Consider the following 15,956-nt stretch of genomic DNA (forward strand, 5'->3'; position numbering starts at 1 on the left):
CCTGCGTGTGGGATGTGTGTGTGTGTGTGTGTGTGTGTGTGTGTTTGTGTGTTTGTGTGTGTGTGTGTGTGTGTGTGTGTGTGTGTGTGTGTGTGTGTGTGTGTGTGTGTGTGTGTGTGTATTTCAGTTCCCTTCAGTGAGTCATCCTCAGACTCTGGAGAGAAGGTACCTGGGCATCCTCAGTGGAAGCTTGCTGGATGTAATGAAAGTAAGGAGAGGATTCATTCCTCATAGCATTGTGTATAATATTAGCTTTGAGTGGAAAAATTCATCTCAACTTGACCCCCGATAACTCTGTCCTGTTCTTTTCCTCTCTGTGGATCAGAACCTGCTTCAGCTGAGCGCATCTGAGCGTTTCCTAACGGAGCAAAGTCTGAACCATCAGGTGTTTCAGACCCAACGCCTGCTGGAGCGGACCTTGCCCCTTTCCCCCACACCACCACGCTCCTCCAAGAGGAAGCCGTACCATGGAGACAACACAATACCAAGCAGGTTAACATACAGCAATCACACTTTTCCCAGCAAGTTAGCGTAGCATTTGGACACAAAAACCGTCCAACAGTAGCTCAGCACAACCCTACAACACCCTCCAAGACAGATTACTCTTATTCTTTCAACCCACATCAGCATTAACAAACAATATTACTACCACACCTGTCATATAAGAGCACAATATTAGCATACAACATAATTCGATCATTTATAGCAGGTCAGCTATAAATGCTAACATCCCCAACAGATTAGCACACAGATCCATGCAACAAGTTGAGTTAGCACCCAGGGTTGGGAAGGTTACTTTGAAATGTAATAGGTTACAAATGACCCTGTTGAAAATGTAATAAGTAAAGTAACTATTTTAATTTCTTCATCAAATTAATGTAACCTTATTTTATGTGATTACTTCTGGTTAGCACACATACCATGCACAACATGACTTCAGTCTCCACCTCTGTGATCTCTCCCTGTCTCTGACGCCCACAGGAGCCATGGCAGTAAGAGCACGGGCCACCGTCGCCCCAACGCAAAGGAGTGCTCGAGTCTGCCGCGCCACGAGGACCTGCGTCGCAGCAACGAGAGCTTCCTGAACGGCAATGGTCCCGCCCCGGCCAGCCTGAGCCCCATTCTGCACCCCAAGAACTTCCAGCAGACCCAGACGCTGAGCCGCTCCATCACCTGCAGCAAAGACCTGGCCAACAACCCCCTGCCACACCTGCTCAGCCCTAAGGACTTCAAGGGCAAGACCCAGTTTGACTTCAACATCCCACCGCCACCCAACGTTGCGGCCGCTACTAAGCCGCCGGACGGGCCGGGGGCCAAGTACGTGAAGTCAGCCAGTCGTTCCCAGCAGCGGCCGGCATTCGTAGAGGGCAAGAACAATACGCTACAGCCAGGCGAAAAGCGAAATCGCCATGGCCACGTTTCAGTCGACCCCTCGTCAAACAAGAGCGCCAACACGTACCTCAGCTTGTCCAAGGGGCACGGAGGAGGTGGAGCCGGGCTGCCGCAGGGCCTGGGGGACGCAAAGTCAGTGGGCAATCTGAGCGCGGCGGGGCTTCTGCTGGACGACCCACCGCCCGGCCCTCCCCGCTATTTCCCGGCCAGCTGCGTGGACCTGAACGCAGCCCCTGGCAGTCCGGCGACCCATCACATGTCCGACCGTTCTGGACACAGCCCCTCGTCCGCCTCAGCAAACATCACCCGTGGCATCCCACACCTGGAAAGCAGCACTCTCGACTCCCGTCGTCCCTCCACTCGTCACAAAGGCCCGGAGGAGGCGCGGGTGGTAGAGACTCTGGATCCAGGAGGAAGGCCAGGTGGAGGGCTGGGAACGGGGGGAGGAGGTGGTGGTGGAGGTAGTGGTGGGAGTGGAGGTCACACGCACTCACTCTCCACCCCCCACGAGTCCTTCCCCTATGGCCTCGGCTACACCAGCCCCTTCTCCTCACAGCAGCGCCCCCATCGCCACTCCATGTACGTGCGTCGTGAGCGCCACCGACCACACGGCCAGGAAGCCACACTGGCGGTGGGGCAGGGTGGCGTGCCCACGCGGGCCAGCAGCCTGCAGATGCTCTCGCCACAGGTGCAGCACCGCACGCTCACGCGGCACTCTGTGGGCTCATCGCGCGAGGACTGCAATGATGACATCGCCAGGGTCAGTGCCCCATGCAGACGTGGCAGGGTAGAGAAGGGCTCAAGCCATCATGTTCACGTATCAGTCTGTTCAGGGAAAGAAATTGGGTCAAAATGACACACCAACCCCAGAGGTCAGAGGTCAGGAGAAGTCATAATAGGTCGTGTAACAGAATGAGCAGTCAGTCTGTTATCTATGCAGAACCACCAGAATAACTCCCGAGTCATTGATGTTTAGCATGAGTTTAGCATGAGTGTGAATGTCTCTGAAGTCTACCACTCCCTCTGCAGACAGCGCAGGGATAATGTTAGAGGAAGCTATTTCGCCTTATCTCAGTTTTGTCACGTTGATTTCGGTGACTGTTTATCAGTGACGCATTTGAGTATTGGAATTCAACAACACCCCCTGCTGAGCACTTTGCTCTCGGGAAATTACAAACGTTCAAACATCATTTTCATCTCCAGAGCGTCTCTGGCTGAGAAAAGCCGCCAAGCAAACAACCTGCATCCGTGTTTGACCTTGGTGTTGATGTTGGTTCTTGTTCGAGGCGTGTCTGTGTATCTCATCCCCCCGCCTCGCCTGAATGTGTACCGTGTGGCTTGGTTTGTCTGCACATGTCATGTGACGCCCTCCACTCTCTGCTGTCTGCTTGATTTGCTGTGTGACGTTCCTCCCACAGAACGACCCGTCCCCAAAAGAGGCGACCCAATCCCGGCCCCCCATCAAAGATTCCACGCGGGACAACACAGCTACTTTTCACTCCCAGCGTCCAAAAAATGAGGTCCGAAACTCTGCCTTCCCTCCAACAGACCCCTGAACCCCTAAATCCCCCCTAAGTCCCTGGTCAGCTAGCCACCTGTTACCCTTAGGGCTGAACGATTAATTGCATTTGCGATTTAATCGCGATATGATAGAACGCAATTTTCTAACCGCAACGTTCGCGATTAAAAACGTGATCTTAAAAAAAAAAAAAAAAATGTCTTTTCTTAAGATGGTAAATTTTGCACACAGTGTTTAAAAAGTGCATGCCTTGTGTTTATTCTTACAATTACTTTGTTTAAATTACTTAAATGCACAGTGGCAAAGCCACCGATTTGTTGTTCTTGATTCTGTAATGAGCAGTTAAATACAAATTTAAATTGTGGGAAATAATATTTTACACTAAATGTATCTAATATTGTGTTGGTCATATTGAAATCATTCATTACGATTTGTTGGGAAAAAAATTAGGATAAAATGAAAAAAATTGCATATTAAATTGCAATCGCAATATTGGGGGGAAAAATCGCAATTAGATTATTTTCCCAAATCGTTCAGCCCTAGTTACCCTACGAAATAATAGCCACTCTTTGCACACAGTCACTGCTGACCCCCAACTACTCTCCCCCTCACTCCCACAGCTTCAGTACTCCTTCAGTACTTCTTAAGTACTCCTTCAGTACTCCTGCTCCCTCGTTTCGCCTAACATTCATTGGTTTCCTCATTTTAGCAATAAAGAAATAGTTCTCCCCGGAATGGAAGTTCTCCCACTACCCACTCAACCTTTGCTTGTCGACACTGATAAAGGTTTGACTTTTCAGTGCAGCACAAAATGAGTTATCTAGCGATATTTCAGTGAATGACCAGAAAGACCTGGTCACCATTCACACTCACAGTGTAGGAAACGAGCCACGTTTTTAAAATAAGAGACGATCAGCTGTCTAACTCATATTGTGCTTCTGCTGGTACAGGGATGAGTAGCTAATGACTGATCATTCATTTTTGGGTGAACTATCTTGTGCAGTAAGTTCCTAGGGGAGCACCAGCTTACTCCACAGTCTCAGTGTGTTTTATAAGTGTTCTATCAGTGTGGCTACAGTGTGCGCTCCAAAATGTACATGGGATAAGTTATTTTCTATTCTATCTATTGTTCTATTTCCCTTGCTTGCTCTCTTTTAACAATTCTCTTCCTCTCTTTCTTTCTTTTCCTTTTTTTTCCCCTTTTCTTCCTTTGGGAGAATGACAGTACATGTGTGAAAGTGCAGCCATGGCAGCCACGCATTGGCATGGCCATGGCAGCCCCGGTATGGTGCTGCCAGTCTGTGACACGTTGCCCTTTTTTATCCTGCCACTTGTTTCCAAAGGTGGGGATGTATCACGACCAACACCTGGAGGACGGAGGCACCTCCTCCAAGGAGAACCGCAATATCTACAGTGACTCAATGCCACGGAGAGTGGGTAGCTTTTACAGAGGTGTGTACGCTAACAGATTCTTTCAGACCCTCTCCTGCACTAAGGATGTGTAGCGGTTGCCCGTCTCTCTAGCTTCATCATTCTTTCCCTGTGGCAGTGCCATCCCCACGGCCTGACTCCTATGACTCCACTGCCCAGAGTCGCGGGGCACCCGTGCCCGGTGACAACAGTGCCATGAGTAATCACTCCAAGCGTCAGCCCACCTTTGAGCCGTGGTGAGTACACCGCCACTCTGACTAATGTGCTGGGGTGTCATTTGTGGAGCTTTTAGAGGCGTCAAGGTGTCGTATTGAACAGCTGTAATTTGGCTGCAGCTGGGAGAGTACTGACCTATCTCAGATCTTGTGCTTTCAAGAAAATTCCACCTCACCATCATCATTAGTGAGTACTCTTGTTCTGATTCTTCTTTGTGTGAAACAGGAACACAGCTGAGACCAGGGCCATGAATCCTCCGCCTGAACCTTCGAAGCATAAAGAGAAACAGGGTTTCTTTAGAGCAATAAAAAAGAAGAAGAAGAAGTCACAAGCGGTGGGTGTCGATAAACTGTTTTGGGTCATCTTGGCCCCTCCAGCTTGATGTTAGATATACTGCCTAGTCATAATCTTAGCTCATACTCGAAAGCAAAGCTACTGAATGGCAATGGAAATGGCTAAAGCTTTTCATAATGTGTTTTGTCTCTGTAAGCTTTAAAGTCTTTGTCATCATGTGTTTTATGTGCCTTTATGTGCAAACAACTGTGGAAATATTTGTGTTTAGACATAAAGAGAGGAAAACCAGTATTATTTACAGTACAGATAGTTATTTCTTTTTATCTGTAATTAATTGCCAAGCTAATGGCAAACAGCAAATGTGATGTCACTACCTGTATTGTAAGACAAACAAAGAGATATACCTCAGTGTGTAGGTTATATTCTATATACTAGGTATTTTATACAGTTTACCTCATTAAGTACAGAGCATAATCCACCCTGAAATTAGGTCATTTCCTCCAGCAGGTGGTGATGTTTGTTAGCTTTTGTTTGTTTGTTTGTTTGTTTGTTTGTTCTTTGTGTGAAATGCATCTGTTGGACAGAGACTGTCAGAGAAGAATTTGTAACCGGAATTATATGTAGCATTTCCATGGGAATCGGTTCAAACACAACAAAACATTTTCTGCCAGATAATGAGCTGATGCTTTGCCTCCCTCTGTAAACACGGAGCTGTGTCCGTATGTTCACCCAGTGTAGGGAAGCAACAGAGTTCTGCAACCTGTTTTCTTCAATGTGCCACTGGAGTCTTGTGCATCTTATATTGCAGACAGATGTCGGCGATGGAAGGAGTCCAAGCATCAAGAAAAGTCTTTTCCCTCTATTTAACTCAAAGAATAGCGTAAAGCGTAGCCCCTCTGTGAAAGTAGTCTCCTCTCCCATGGTACTGCTCTCATCTACTGTACTGCTCTCTGCACCGTTCTCCTCATCCGTTACAAAAAGTGCACATCCATTGCATGACACTGTAGATTAGTAATATTCAACCGATAATGATTTTATGTTTGACACGATTTGCTTCTGTCCAGTTCAGGTGAATTGTGATCATTGAGTCCGAGTGGTCATATAGAAAGCCAACCTCAGATCTATCAAATGTAGACCGTCTGTGGTGACAGGGTGCAGAATTTATAAATAGAGATAAATAACCCATTTTGCAAAGTTTATTGTTCATGAGAAACCTTGTGAGTTTTTCTGTGAACCTTTTGTTAGTAGATGTCGGCAGATTCCTGAAAGGAATGTTTATTGATATGTTAATTATTACCTTGAGGTCATCATCCATTTTTGTTGTCTTAGCATTAGCCTTGTAGTCTAGTTCCTTCACCTACTGGGCGGGAGTGTATTGCGTCCCTCACATTTCTCTTTCTAAGCCCTAGCAGAGTCTAGCTGATGCAGCTTCACTATTTGAAAAAAGGGCTAGCTTTCACTTGGAAACTTTTGAAGATTTCCCACTCATAAGCCTCTCAAATACTCTTGGAGCATTTATTTGTCTCTCAAATTTAGCAAAATGGGTAGCATGTGCTTTTCACATTGCACATGTAATTGCAGAAATGATTTGTCCAGCTCACATAGGGACCATTATCTCACTATGGGCTCTTAAGGTGTTAGATACAAAAGTTAATGTCCCTAGGCCGACATGTTAGTTAGCAGCCTGTCTTAATCAAGTAGGCCAGTTTTCCTCCTTGTGAATATGGCTGTTTATTTTTCATACAGCAGTTATATTCTTTAAGCGATAAAACAGTGAGATAAATGGGAGATTTGTCTATGATTCATGCTGTTGATCTAGTGTTTGGTTTTCTTGTGTCATCATTGCTTATGTCAGCTATGCATCAGCAGACACAGCATGTTGGAGGGTTTTAAAAGAGTTGCATGGAACCCCTCATAGTTGTCCTCAGCTATGCCTGCAAAGATAAAGTGCACGCTGTCAATCTGTCTGGACTCACCGCCTCTCTCCTGACCACAGCACAATGTTTCAGGCCACAAATATGGACACCAGTGTTATGGGCTTTACACACATAAAGCCTATGTGTGGCATATGCTACATGGACTGTATGGTTTTTCATAGAGGCACGCATGTTAGCCTAACGTTAGCATATTCAGACAGTATGTGTAGGAACAGAACCATCACAGAAGCAGCACTGAATGTAGAGGTTGTTTTCTCAACGGCACACTGCATTGTCAGCTCAACAAAAAAGTAGTAGTGAATGCACACATACTGTCTGTGTGTACGGCCAGCATTTGAGCCATAGCAAGTAGTAGTGTATGCCATGCTGATGCTTTACGTGTGTCTAAAGTTTTTCCAAGGGTCCACCCACCCAAGTGGGTCTTGAAAATACAAAATATAATTGTGATTATAGCCTTGCATATACTTACATTTGTTTTTAAGTGTTAAAATGATGTTCACAAAATATTTCCACACAGCATACATTTAGTCTAATCAACCCAGTTACCACGTGAACACTTACAGTGAACTCATTGAACTGCAGGAGACATGTGACTTAAGTTCTAACTGTGGCCTGTGATAGGTGCCTGGGGAGGTCCAGGATCCAATGGCTGCTCAGAGGGCGGTGAAATCCTCCTCCCATCAAAGCAGCCGTCACAGGAACCGAGATCGGGACAAAGAACGGGATCGTAACCAAAATCGAGACCGGGAAAGGGAGCGGGAACGTAGCCGGGACCGCAATCGGGACCGAGATCGAGAGAGGGAGCGGGAAAGGGAGAGGGAGAGGGAGAGAGATGATTGGCCCTCTGAAAAGCTTGCAGAGCCACACTCTCAAGTAAGCTTTTCTCAGAACCTTCTGTGTTTTTCAATCATTCCTTTCATTGCAATATCATCTCAACACATTTTTATCTGGAGAAAATTCAACAGCAATGGATTCCTACAAATCATACCAATAACCAATAAATCCTTTTGACAGTGATCTTTGTGAGATAATGACTGTTTGCGTGTTTCTGTTCCTGCATCCAGAATCAGCCACTGAAGTCCCTCCGGAAGCTCCTGCATTTGTCCTCTCCGTCGACGAGCCAAGTGCCGCCCCCTGAGCCTCGTTTCCAGCCCCTGCCCAATCCGCCCTCCAAAGGGAACTTTCCGGAAGCCAGAGTCCATTCAGGCAGCAGCAGTAGTGGCAGCGCTCCACAGTCGAAGAGCCGAAAGCCTACCTACCCCCTTCCAGGACAGGTGGAGTCAAACTGGCACGTATCTGCCCTTTCCAGAGCCGAAGGGGCATCTTATCCTGACCAAATGGCTGGCAAAGTGGGCCAGAATGGGCCCACCTTCACCCGTCCCAGCAGGTCACGGATGCCAAATCTCAATGACCTGAAAGAGACTGCCCTGTAGAATGTGTGGAGAACCTATGACCATGTTTCATTGCCAACTGAATGCTCTCCCGTACACAGCATGGTGCACAGTGCTGTTCTTGGCCAGAGGGTGGTGATCATCATGTCCTTCTTTTGAAATCTCAGTATTTGATAGATTAACATTTGTATTTATTATAATTATAATTACTATTATATATTATTATTATGATTATTATTATAATTACTATTATTTAATGTTTTGATTGTAAGTTCTGTTTGTTTTCAAGTCAATATCCTACTGATAAATAATTTATGAATGAAAAAAATCACAGAGTATCTGCAAGAGCTTTAGTTTGTATAGAGACTTAATGTATTGAAAGGAGGATGTGTAATAATTATATATTTCACGATGAGTATTTAATTGTTGTGTCTGAAATATTATTGTACAGAATGTATTTTGTTGTTTTGTGAACATTATGTCTTTCTCTGTTTCTCTTTCAAAGCAATCACAAATTGCTATTTTCTTGCATTAATTCTTCCAGAGATTTCACCAAGTCATTTGCCTTCATAATGATAATAATTTAATACTCTACTTAACAAATCAGTCCTTAACAATTACCATAGAGTGAGATGAGGGCCCATTTACTGTGTATTGAAGAATCAGTAGGGCCCTTTTACTGAAAGGAAGCCTCTCTCTCAGTTGAACCGGATTAATACCTCCCTTCCACTATGATGAAGTAGAAGACGTAGATCCTGGGGGAGATGAGTCTCTCAGCTGTGTCTTCTCTGCTGGAGGGAGTTCATCAGCAGAGATCCAGCAGGCCTGCGGCAGATTGCCGTGTTCCCCCATTAAATAGATTGTAGCCTCTCAGTCAGGCGTCTGGAGATTGTTCCGGCCCCAGGGCTCTGCCTGCTCACTGCGGTGCCCGTGCCTCACCAGCTGGTGAGCACAGTGCCCTTGCCCAGGGCTCCGCACACAGGCTAGGGGAACAGAAGTGCACCCCCAGCCAAGTCCATCTTCTCCTCACTTGAAATAAGGGTCTTATCTGGGTATTGCTTACTGTTGTCCCATTTGGTTCAAAGGTACCACGATGTAAAATGGCCTTCCATATTTTGTGGTTCATCTGGCTATTCACAAGAGAAACAAGAAATAAGTTTGAAATTGAAACAACATCAAAATATTTTGGAGGATTTAGAGGACTAAATGGGCTGAAAAAATAAAGACGTAATGGCTTTATAATTATTATTGACAATATGATATAAATGCAACATAATAAATGCATAAAATATCTGTTGTAATTTGAAGTAATACATAAATTCCAAATTCCTTACTTGAGAATATTTGTAATTGTAATGGTATCATGCGGTGGTGTTACTTTTAAATCTTTTGTTTTGATTTGATGTCCATCAGTAACGCACTTTAAAGACTATGAGATAGTATTGTACACGGTTTCTGTCTTTTGTAAACGCAGCACATTCTGGTTACAGTTTGTTTTGCAACTCGGGGAAACAGATTTCCACAGTCCATTAATTCTGCAATTTATGGCATTATGTTTGAGGGTAATAGGAACAGGATGATACTAATAATAAGCATGCAGGTCTATTCATATCCATCTTTCTGTGAAGGAATCAGCAAAGGCAACTTACACAAATCACAACAAAACGCAAATCAGGCAGTCAGAATGTTCTGAAAAGCATGGTTCATGGCCATTAACCCAGGATTCCTCTCCCCAACTGTCTGTCAAAACCATTTATATTTGTTTTGTATTCTTATTGCATCACATACTATATAGTTCACATACATGTAGGATTTACATTTCTTAGACCAAAATTGACCTTTTCAGTTTCATGGGTTATTTTGTTTCATTCACAGTTTTGCACATTTGTTGTTAGCACTTTATACGTTTGTTGAAACCTCTCTCAAATAAAAAATTGTGCTAAATTTTTCTCAAATTACACCTCAATTACATCAATGTATACCTCTAAAATGTTTTTTTTTCCTGCAAATGATCGTTGTTCAGTGCTTAGTCCAACTACAGTGTGGATGAGAAACTGTATGCTATATACAGTGACAGGATCATTGATTGCCTTAAATCTCCGTAAAGATGAACATTTCAGAGAGATTACTTACTTCTAGGCTTCTGTTTGCTTAATCTACTGCCATAGTTACACCCAGTACTTAAATAACACAGCATGTCATTAAGTTTCTTCAGAAAAATACAGCATCATTGTTGTACTCTGGAAAGTGCTGCTTAGAATAAAAAAGCATCTTGTCTGTGCCCATATCCTGCCAGTTCCATTTGACCTTGAGTTATAGGGTTGAGATTGAATTCATTTTATCCAGCCTTCTGTGCTCTACAGCATCATTCAAAGTGATTAGCTACTTTCTGCTCCCCCTGTTTTTCACGTCTCCATAGACACACACTCAAGGGCCTCTACTTTCACATATATATATTGTTTACTGTAAAAGAATGTTGCGTAACATTGTATGTCAGGTTTACTGAGCCTTCATTGAGAATGAAATCATTAATAGCATGTTTCCTTATGGAGAGAAACAACACTAGCAGTCACTTGAAAACATGCATGATTATATGGGTCAGAAATGGCTTATTTTATCTGTACTGTATGTGGTAGTTCCACTGAGTAGACAAAAATGATTTTCAGAAGGATGTGATTGGTGTGAATGTCATAGTCATGCAAACGAGATTGTTCTGATTGTTTGACACTTCCATAAGCAATGTGGAACAGGTGTCTCAGGTGACTCCTCTGGAACTCTTCCACTGGAACTCTTCCTCTGGAACTCTTCCACTGGAACTCTTCCTCTGGAACTCTCCCACTGGAACTCTTCCACTGGAACTCTTCCTCTGGAACTTTTCCATTGGATTCCCTCAGCTAGATTTCGTACAAAACCTAACCTTCTCCAGATTGTGTGCCATTTTACATCTCACTTTTACAAGATTTACCATAACTTTCCAGTCTGAATTACAATATAATACTTTGACTGGGAACATCAACTCCAGTCAGTTCATAATGGTCACCAGAACCTGAAGGGTATCATCTTTGTCTATCACCAGGCCATCGTGTCTGTCTATATGTTCCAAGGGAAACTTCTTTGATACAATGTTCTTTAAAAATATTTTATATGTTGTTATGGTTTCACTGGTTTGATGCCTTCATGGGTACCCTCTTGGCATGACATACACAAACAGCATTTATATTGTCTCTGTATTTAATGATGATTAAAATAATAATTTAAAAATTCCCTCTGAGCCTTGCCATCATGTCATTTCACATACAAAATCAAATTCACAGTACAAGAGTTCTCCTTTATTTAAGGTTTCGGTTTTCTTAGGTGAACATCATCATACACAGTCCAACAGTGCACTTCTAGATATCATTTACAAAACAATAAAAAGAAAAGGGATTCCCCTCCCCACTGCATGGTAAAACACAATAGTGCACTCTACATCACAGTCACAAACCACAGCAGAATTCACAAACAGTACAGTACACAACATCCAAGTATTAGCAGACAAAAGCCATCCTGTCTCTTTCCTCTATGGCTGTGTTGGACCCCTTCTGCTTCCCAGGCTCTCAGTGGCCCCTGCTGCCCATACTGTCTCCACCCCTGGCTGAAGGGTCATAGAGAATATATAGCAAAATGTCTTCGCTGTTGTATGCACAGTAGATGCTTCCAAAGCTCTCCCTCTTTCCACATAGCACACTTCAGGTTGTGAACATTTTGCGATTATTAAGGACATATAAAAGGTGTATATTTATCAAGATATAAAATGCTGCGTTAGCGAGCATTGGAGGGGTTATTTAGGCATGTCAGGAAAAGGAGAGGGTGGGGGCTTGTTTGAGGGCATTAAATACCATCTCCATCAAATCTGGTGTGTGAGGGAGAGGAGACAGGAGGGGTGTGTGAGGGCTGGTTGGGGGGGGATCAAGTGCACTTGCTCATGCACATCAGGAGCTCCATGCGCACGGCGATGCGTGTGTGCCAGCCCAGTGGCAGCAGGCGGATGTAGCGGGCCACGATGGGAGGGCGCAGAAGGTTCTGCACCGTCGACGAACGGTCAGAGTTCCCATAGAACACCTGGCAAAGGACCACGAACACCTCTTATGTTGTGCTGATATTCTATTTATCAGCATATACGAAACTTTATACAAATTTCATTTAAATTCGACAATATTTACAAAATGTTTGATAGTTTTCTTCTGACTCACCCTATTGTTACCAGTCGCGTCTTTGTAATAGACCCAGTTGAGGCTGTCATTGGTGCGGTACTGAACACTGTATTTGGTGATCCACTCGTCAGCATCACAACGTCCTTGAGACAAGATGCCAGACACCACTTTCTCCCCCTTCAAGTCAATCTGCAGCCACTGGCTGGCGTCCTGGACCTTGGATAGCCATGCACACCTACACACAGGGGTGGGGGGGATTGGTGATCATCGTCAGGGAACTTCATCTTTAATATACTGTTTTCCTGTTCTAAATATTTGGACACTTCCTAGACCTCAGTACACAGTACTCAGGAATTGCACTAGAATTGTACTAGAAACAGAAAGATGACAGGATGAAGGTGGGTTTTCTTTCTTAATATTTGGTTTCTGTTTAGAGGTGTACAGGTGACACTTACCCAAACCCTTGGCTGTTAAGTCTAGCCTTCCCGGCAGTCCAGGAGGAGAACCATCCAGTGTACTCGTCCTCATTGGGACAGCTTATCTGCTCTGCCGCCACTAAACCTGATTCAAACCCCATAGCCTTATGGTAGGGACATTCTGTGGACAGACGCATGTTGATCAGTATGAGACAATCTGTGTTTTTTTTTTTTCATATACACTATGGATGCCAGAAGCAAGTCAACAGAACACAGGACCTCACTACATAACAGGTCTAAAATATCTGCAAGAAGCACTTTAAATTAATGTACTACAGGCATCCAGCATTACGTCAGTGCTAACATGTACAGCTAGGAAAGCTTATGTTTTATTCAGAAAACTATAAGCTGGGAGATGGTACAACTCCACATAAGCTGTTGGAAGGTCCAATCCAGAGGTTGCCTTTTACGCAAAGACCCCATAGACATGCTTAATGGCACTGATGCCTTGTTCATCACGACAGTAGGGGAAAGATTTGCACGAATTCAAAAAGGACGTGCAGGCAGAAACGGACAACATTAAAAGCTTTCCCAGTGCATTACTAATTCCACTTCCCAGTACTCCAGTCACTTGACGAGCACTCTTTTATTTCCAATCCGAAAAGCCTTGCTTTAATTCTCCATATTGAGAGATAAACATCCATTAGGACTTGAGAATGACAGATGGTCACATTCTGACCTTAAGCTCTTTCCACTCTTAGGATTCCTGCTTAACAATGGAACACACATTTTGACCAACCACACGTGTCATATTTTGACATCCAATTCTCAAAAAACTCAAATTCTCACTTTACAAAGTGAAGCCAATGCAAAATAACTTCAGTAGCTAAGTAAAGGAGGACTAACAGGAAGGAAAGCAGATTCCATCCAAGATCTGTCTACCGATCAGATGTTCGTGAGTCACCCACAGGATGGTGTCTATGTCCAGGCTCAGCGAGCAGGACTGGATAAACAGCATGTGTGTGACGTTCTCTTCTGAATGCACTGTGCATCATGCTCTTTTTATTGTATGAAGGGCAGGCCCTAATCTAAGCCACGTAATCTGTGCATCACATCACTGTTCTAGTAATGGGATTATGTCCGTGCGTTCTGTCTCTCCACCATTCTTTCCCCTCTCCCTCTTTCTTATTTCCTCTGTGCTCTCTCTCTCAGTTCTCCCTCCCATCCTTCCTTCCTTCCTTCCCTCTCTCTCTCTCTCTCACACACATGTCAAGGTCTGTGCTCCTCACTCAGGTTTCATGCTCTCCCATTCGCTTGCCCTGAGAGGGCTGGGGGGGGGGGGGGGGACATCAAGAGAAAGTCAGCATTACTAGAGCATGCCAGCCCTCGGGTTTTGTATCCATGGGGTGCAGTGATACCCCACGCTCAGCTCAGGTGAAGCATCTATCCCATGATTAATGACTTTATGCTCCACTGCAGGCAGGGGCTTGTCCATTTGCCATTTCATTTGCACTGTCCCGGGCTCTCAAATGTGCCAAAGACGAGCACTTCCTCGCTAATGGCTGATTCAGCAGAATGGTTCCTCAGAGATAATTAATCTCAATTATCAGTGACATTGAGTCGCTTTTAACAGTTCTGCATTATTTCCTATACACACTGAGATGATGATTTATCACAGTGTTTTTCATTTAATGACCAAGTCCATAGTACTCTTGTGATCATATCGAGTTTCATATTTATGCAGAACACATACTCCACAGCTTACCCTACACCACCGTACTCATTCATAAGCAGTCCAAACTCATTAACAGGGCATTATCACTTCTGTGCCAAATGAGCGACATAGAATCACTACAAAGACAGCATACAACATTCGTGGCAAACCTCTACACCAAGTCCCATGACGGCTCAGCGAGGTCATTCGAAATGTATGAGTTTAAAAGTCAATTTATCTTGGCTGGCTAACAGCAGACCAGGGGATATTTACTTACATCATGCCATCAACAATCCATCTAGGGTCATCAAGTTATCATCCATTTCTACGCATAACTCACAAGCCAAATGAATGCCTTTACTCATGAATGAGTTTCTCTCTCACCTGGCATACATTCACGGGTGCCTTTGGAGCTGGCGCCTTTAGAGCTGGAGCCATATGAGTTGATGCTCGTGAAATCAGTGGGCGATTCCCCATCACAGTCACACTTGCAGGCTTTCCCTTCCCATGCCTCAGTTACTTCTTGCTCCTGGTGAGCGAAAAGAGAAAACAGCCATTTATTTAACTTTAAATTTTACACCGTGGTGTCCTAATGTTACATTCACAGCTCTGTCTGGTATGTTCTTACCTCCTGTGAGCGAACTTGTATCAGACCTGCAGAAGACCAAGAACAAGAGCAAAAGAAAAGATTGTCAGTTCAGTATGTTTCAAAACATACAAATATGGGAAAATATGACACATACATACATACATATGACATAAACATGCATTTAGGTCTATTTTAAAAGATGGGCTTCATTAGAGATATGTGACAGAACAGTTACACAAAACGGGAAAAGGTCAACAGGACATTTCATTTAAATAGTCAGTAAAGGAATTCATAACTTCATGAAATAGAATTACATGACCCCAAATCAATGAAATGTTAATGAGCAGCAAATAAAAAACAACTTTGAGTGATCTAATGGTTTGTTTTGAATTAATTCTCATTTATTATCAACCCTTCATATCCATTTTTTTCACTGTAACATGAGGACAGTCACATACCTTCAGACACCAGCAGAACAGCCAGCAGAACGTGCCGCACACTCAGCTCCATCGTCCTTTGTGTCGGGACAGTGGACCACACTGATGCCAATGGCAAAGAGACTGGATTACTATAATCCACAGGACAGTAATGGCCTTATCTAAGACCCTTTATCTCCTCACAAAGCTCCTCCCACAGCTGTTGAGGGCCAGTTTGTCCAATTGTACAATAATATCAGACACTGACCCCTGAGACAACCAAATAGAAAAAGAGAACATATTTCACCCTTGTTAAGATATTCAAGTGTAGTCACTGTCTGCAGACTACAGTGGTATGGTCCTCTGGGGTAACCACTCAGACAGCTCAACTTCACGATTTTCTGACTCTTGTATAATTTGGTGCATTGAAATGCCGTCTTAAATTTTA

At 44.0% G+C, this 15,956-nt stretch overlaps 2 protein-coding genes across 4 annotated transcripts in view; one reads left to right on the forward strand and one right to left on the reverse strand.

Annotated features, from left to right (window-relative positions):
• cdkl5 (cyclin-dependent kinase-like 5) overlaps positions 1–11,444 on the forward strand; it is a 34,217-nt gene extending 22,773 nt beyond the window's left edge. The window contains exons 10-19 of one of the 3 annotated variants that reach the window (XM_012819651.3): positions 128–208; positions 326–492; positions 982–2,152; positions 2,811–2,912; positions 4,255–4,363; positions 4,461–4,578; positions 4,784–4,892; positions 5,661–5,774; positions 7,411–7,662; positions 7,854–11,444. In XM_012819651.3, the coding sequence (XP_012675105.2) occupies positions 128–208; positions 326–492; positions 982–2,152; positions 2,811–2,912; positions 4,255–4,363; positions 4,461–4,578; positions 4,784–4,892; positions 5,661–5,774; positions 7,411–7,662; positions 7,854–8,222 (2,592 nt within the window). In that variant the 3' untranslated portion in view covers positions 8,223–11,444. The remainder of the gene's footprint in view (positions 1–127; positions 209–325; positions 493–981; positions 2,153–2,810; positions 2,913–4,254; positions 4,364–4,460; positions 4,579–4,783; positions 4,893–5,660; positions 5,775–7,410; positions 7,663–7,853) is intronic. The other 2 variants (XM_031559086.2, XM_031559084.2) reach the window with 2 other exon arrangements.
• Positions 11,445–11,487: 43 nt separating this feature from the next.
• rs1a (retinoschisin 1a) lies at positions 11,488–15,666 on the reverse strand. The gene is made up of 6 exons (XM_012819648.2): positions 15,551–15,666; positions 15,132–15,157; positions 14,888–15,032; positions 12,829–12,970; positions 12,413–12,608; positions 11,488–12,281 (listed from the first exon to the last, which is right to left on the reverse strand). The coding sequence occupies exons 1-6, from the start codon at positions 15,600–15,602 to the stop codon at positions 12,129–12,131; spliced, it is 714 nt and encodes a 237-aa protein (XP_012675102.1). The 5' UTR covers positions 15,603–15,666; the 3' UTR covers positions 11,488–12,128.
• Positions 15,667–15,956: the final 290 nt, after the last annotated feature.

This window comes from Clupea harengus, chromosome 21, assembly GCF_900700415.2.
Source record: "Clupea harengus chromosome 21, Ch_v2.0.2, whole genome shotgun sequence".
Lineage (NCBI taxonomy): Eukaryota > Metazoa > Chordata > Actinopteri > Clupeiformes > Clupeidae > Clupea > Clupea harengus.

Coding starts and splice junctions, on each gene's coding strand:
- rs1a (XM_012819648.2), bottom strand. CDS start 15,602: ATGGAGCTGAGTGTGCGGCACGTTCTGCTGGCTGTTCTGCTGGTGTCT. Junction 15,158..15,550: donor TGTTCTGCTGGTGTCTGAAG/GTATGTGACTGT, acceptor GGTCTTCTGCAG/GTCTGATACAAGTTCGCTCA. Junction 12,971..14,887: donor CACCCGTGAATGTATGCCAG/GTGAGAGAGAAA, acceptor GTCTGTCCACAG/AATGTCCCTACCATAAGGCT.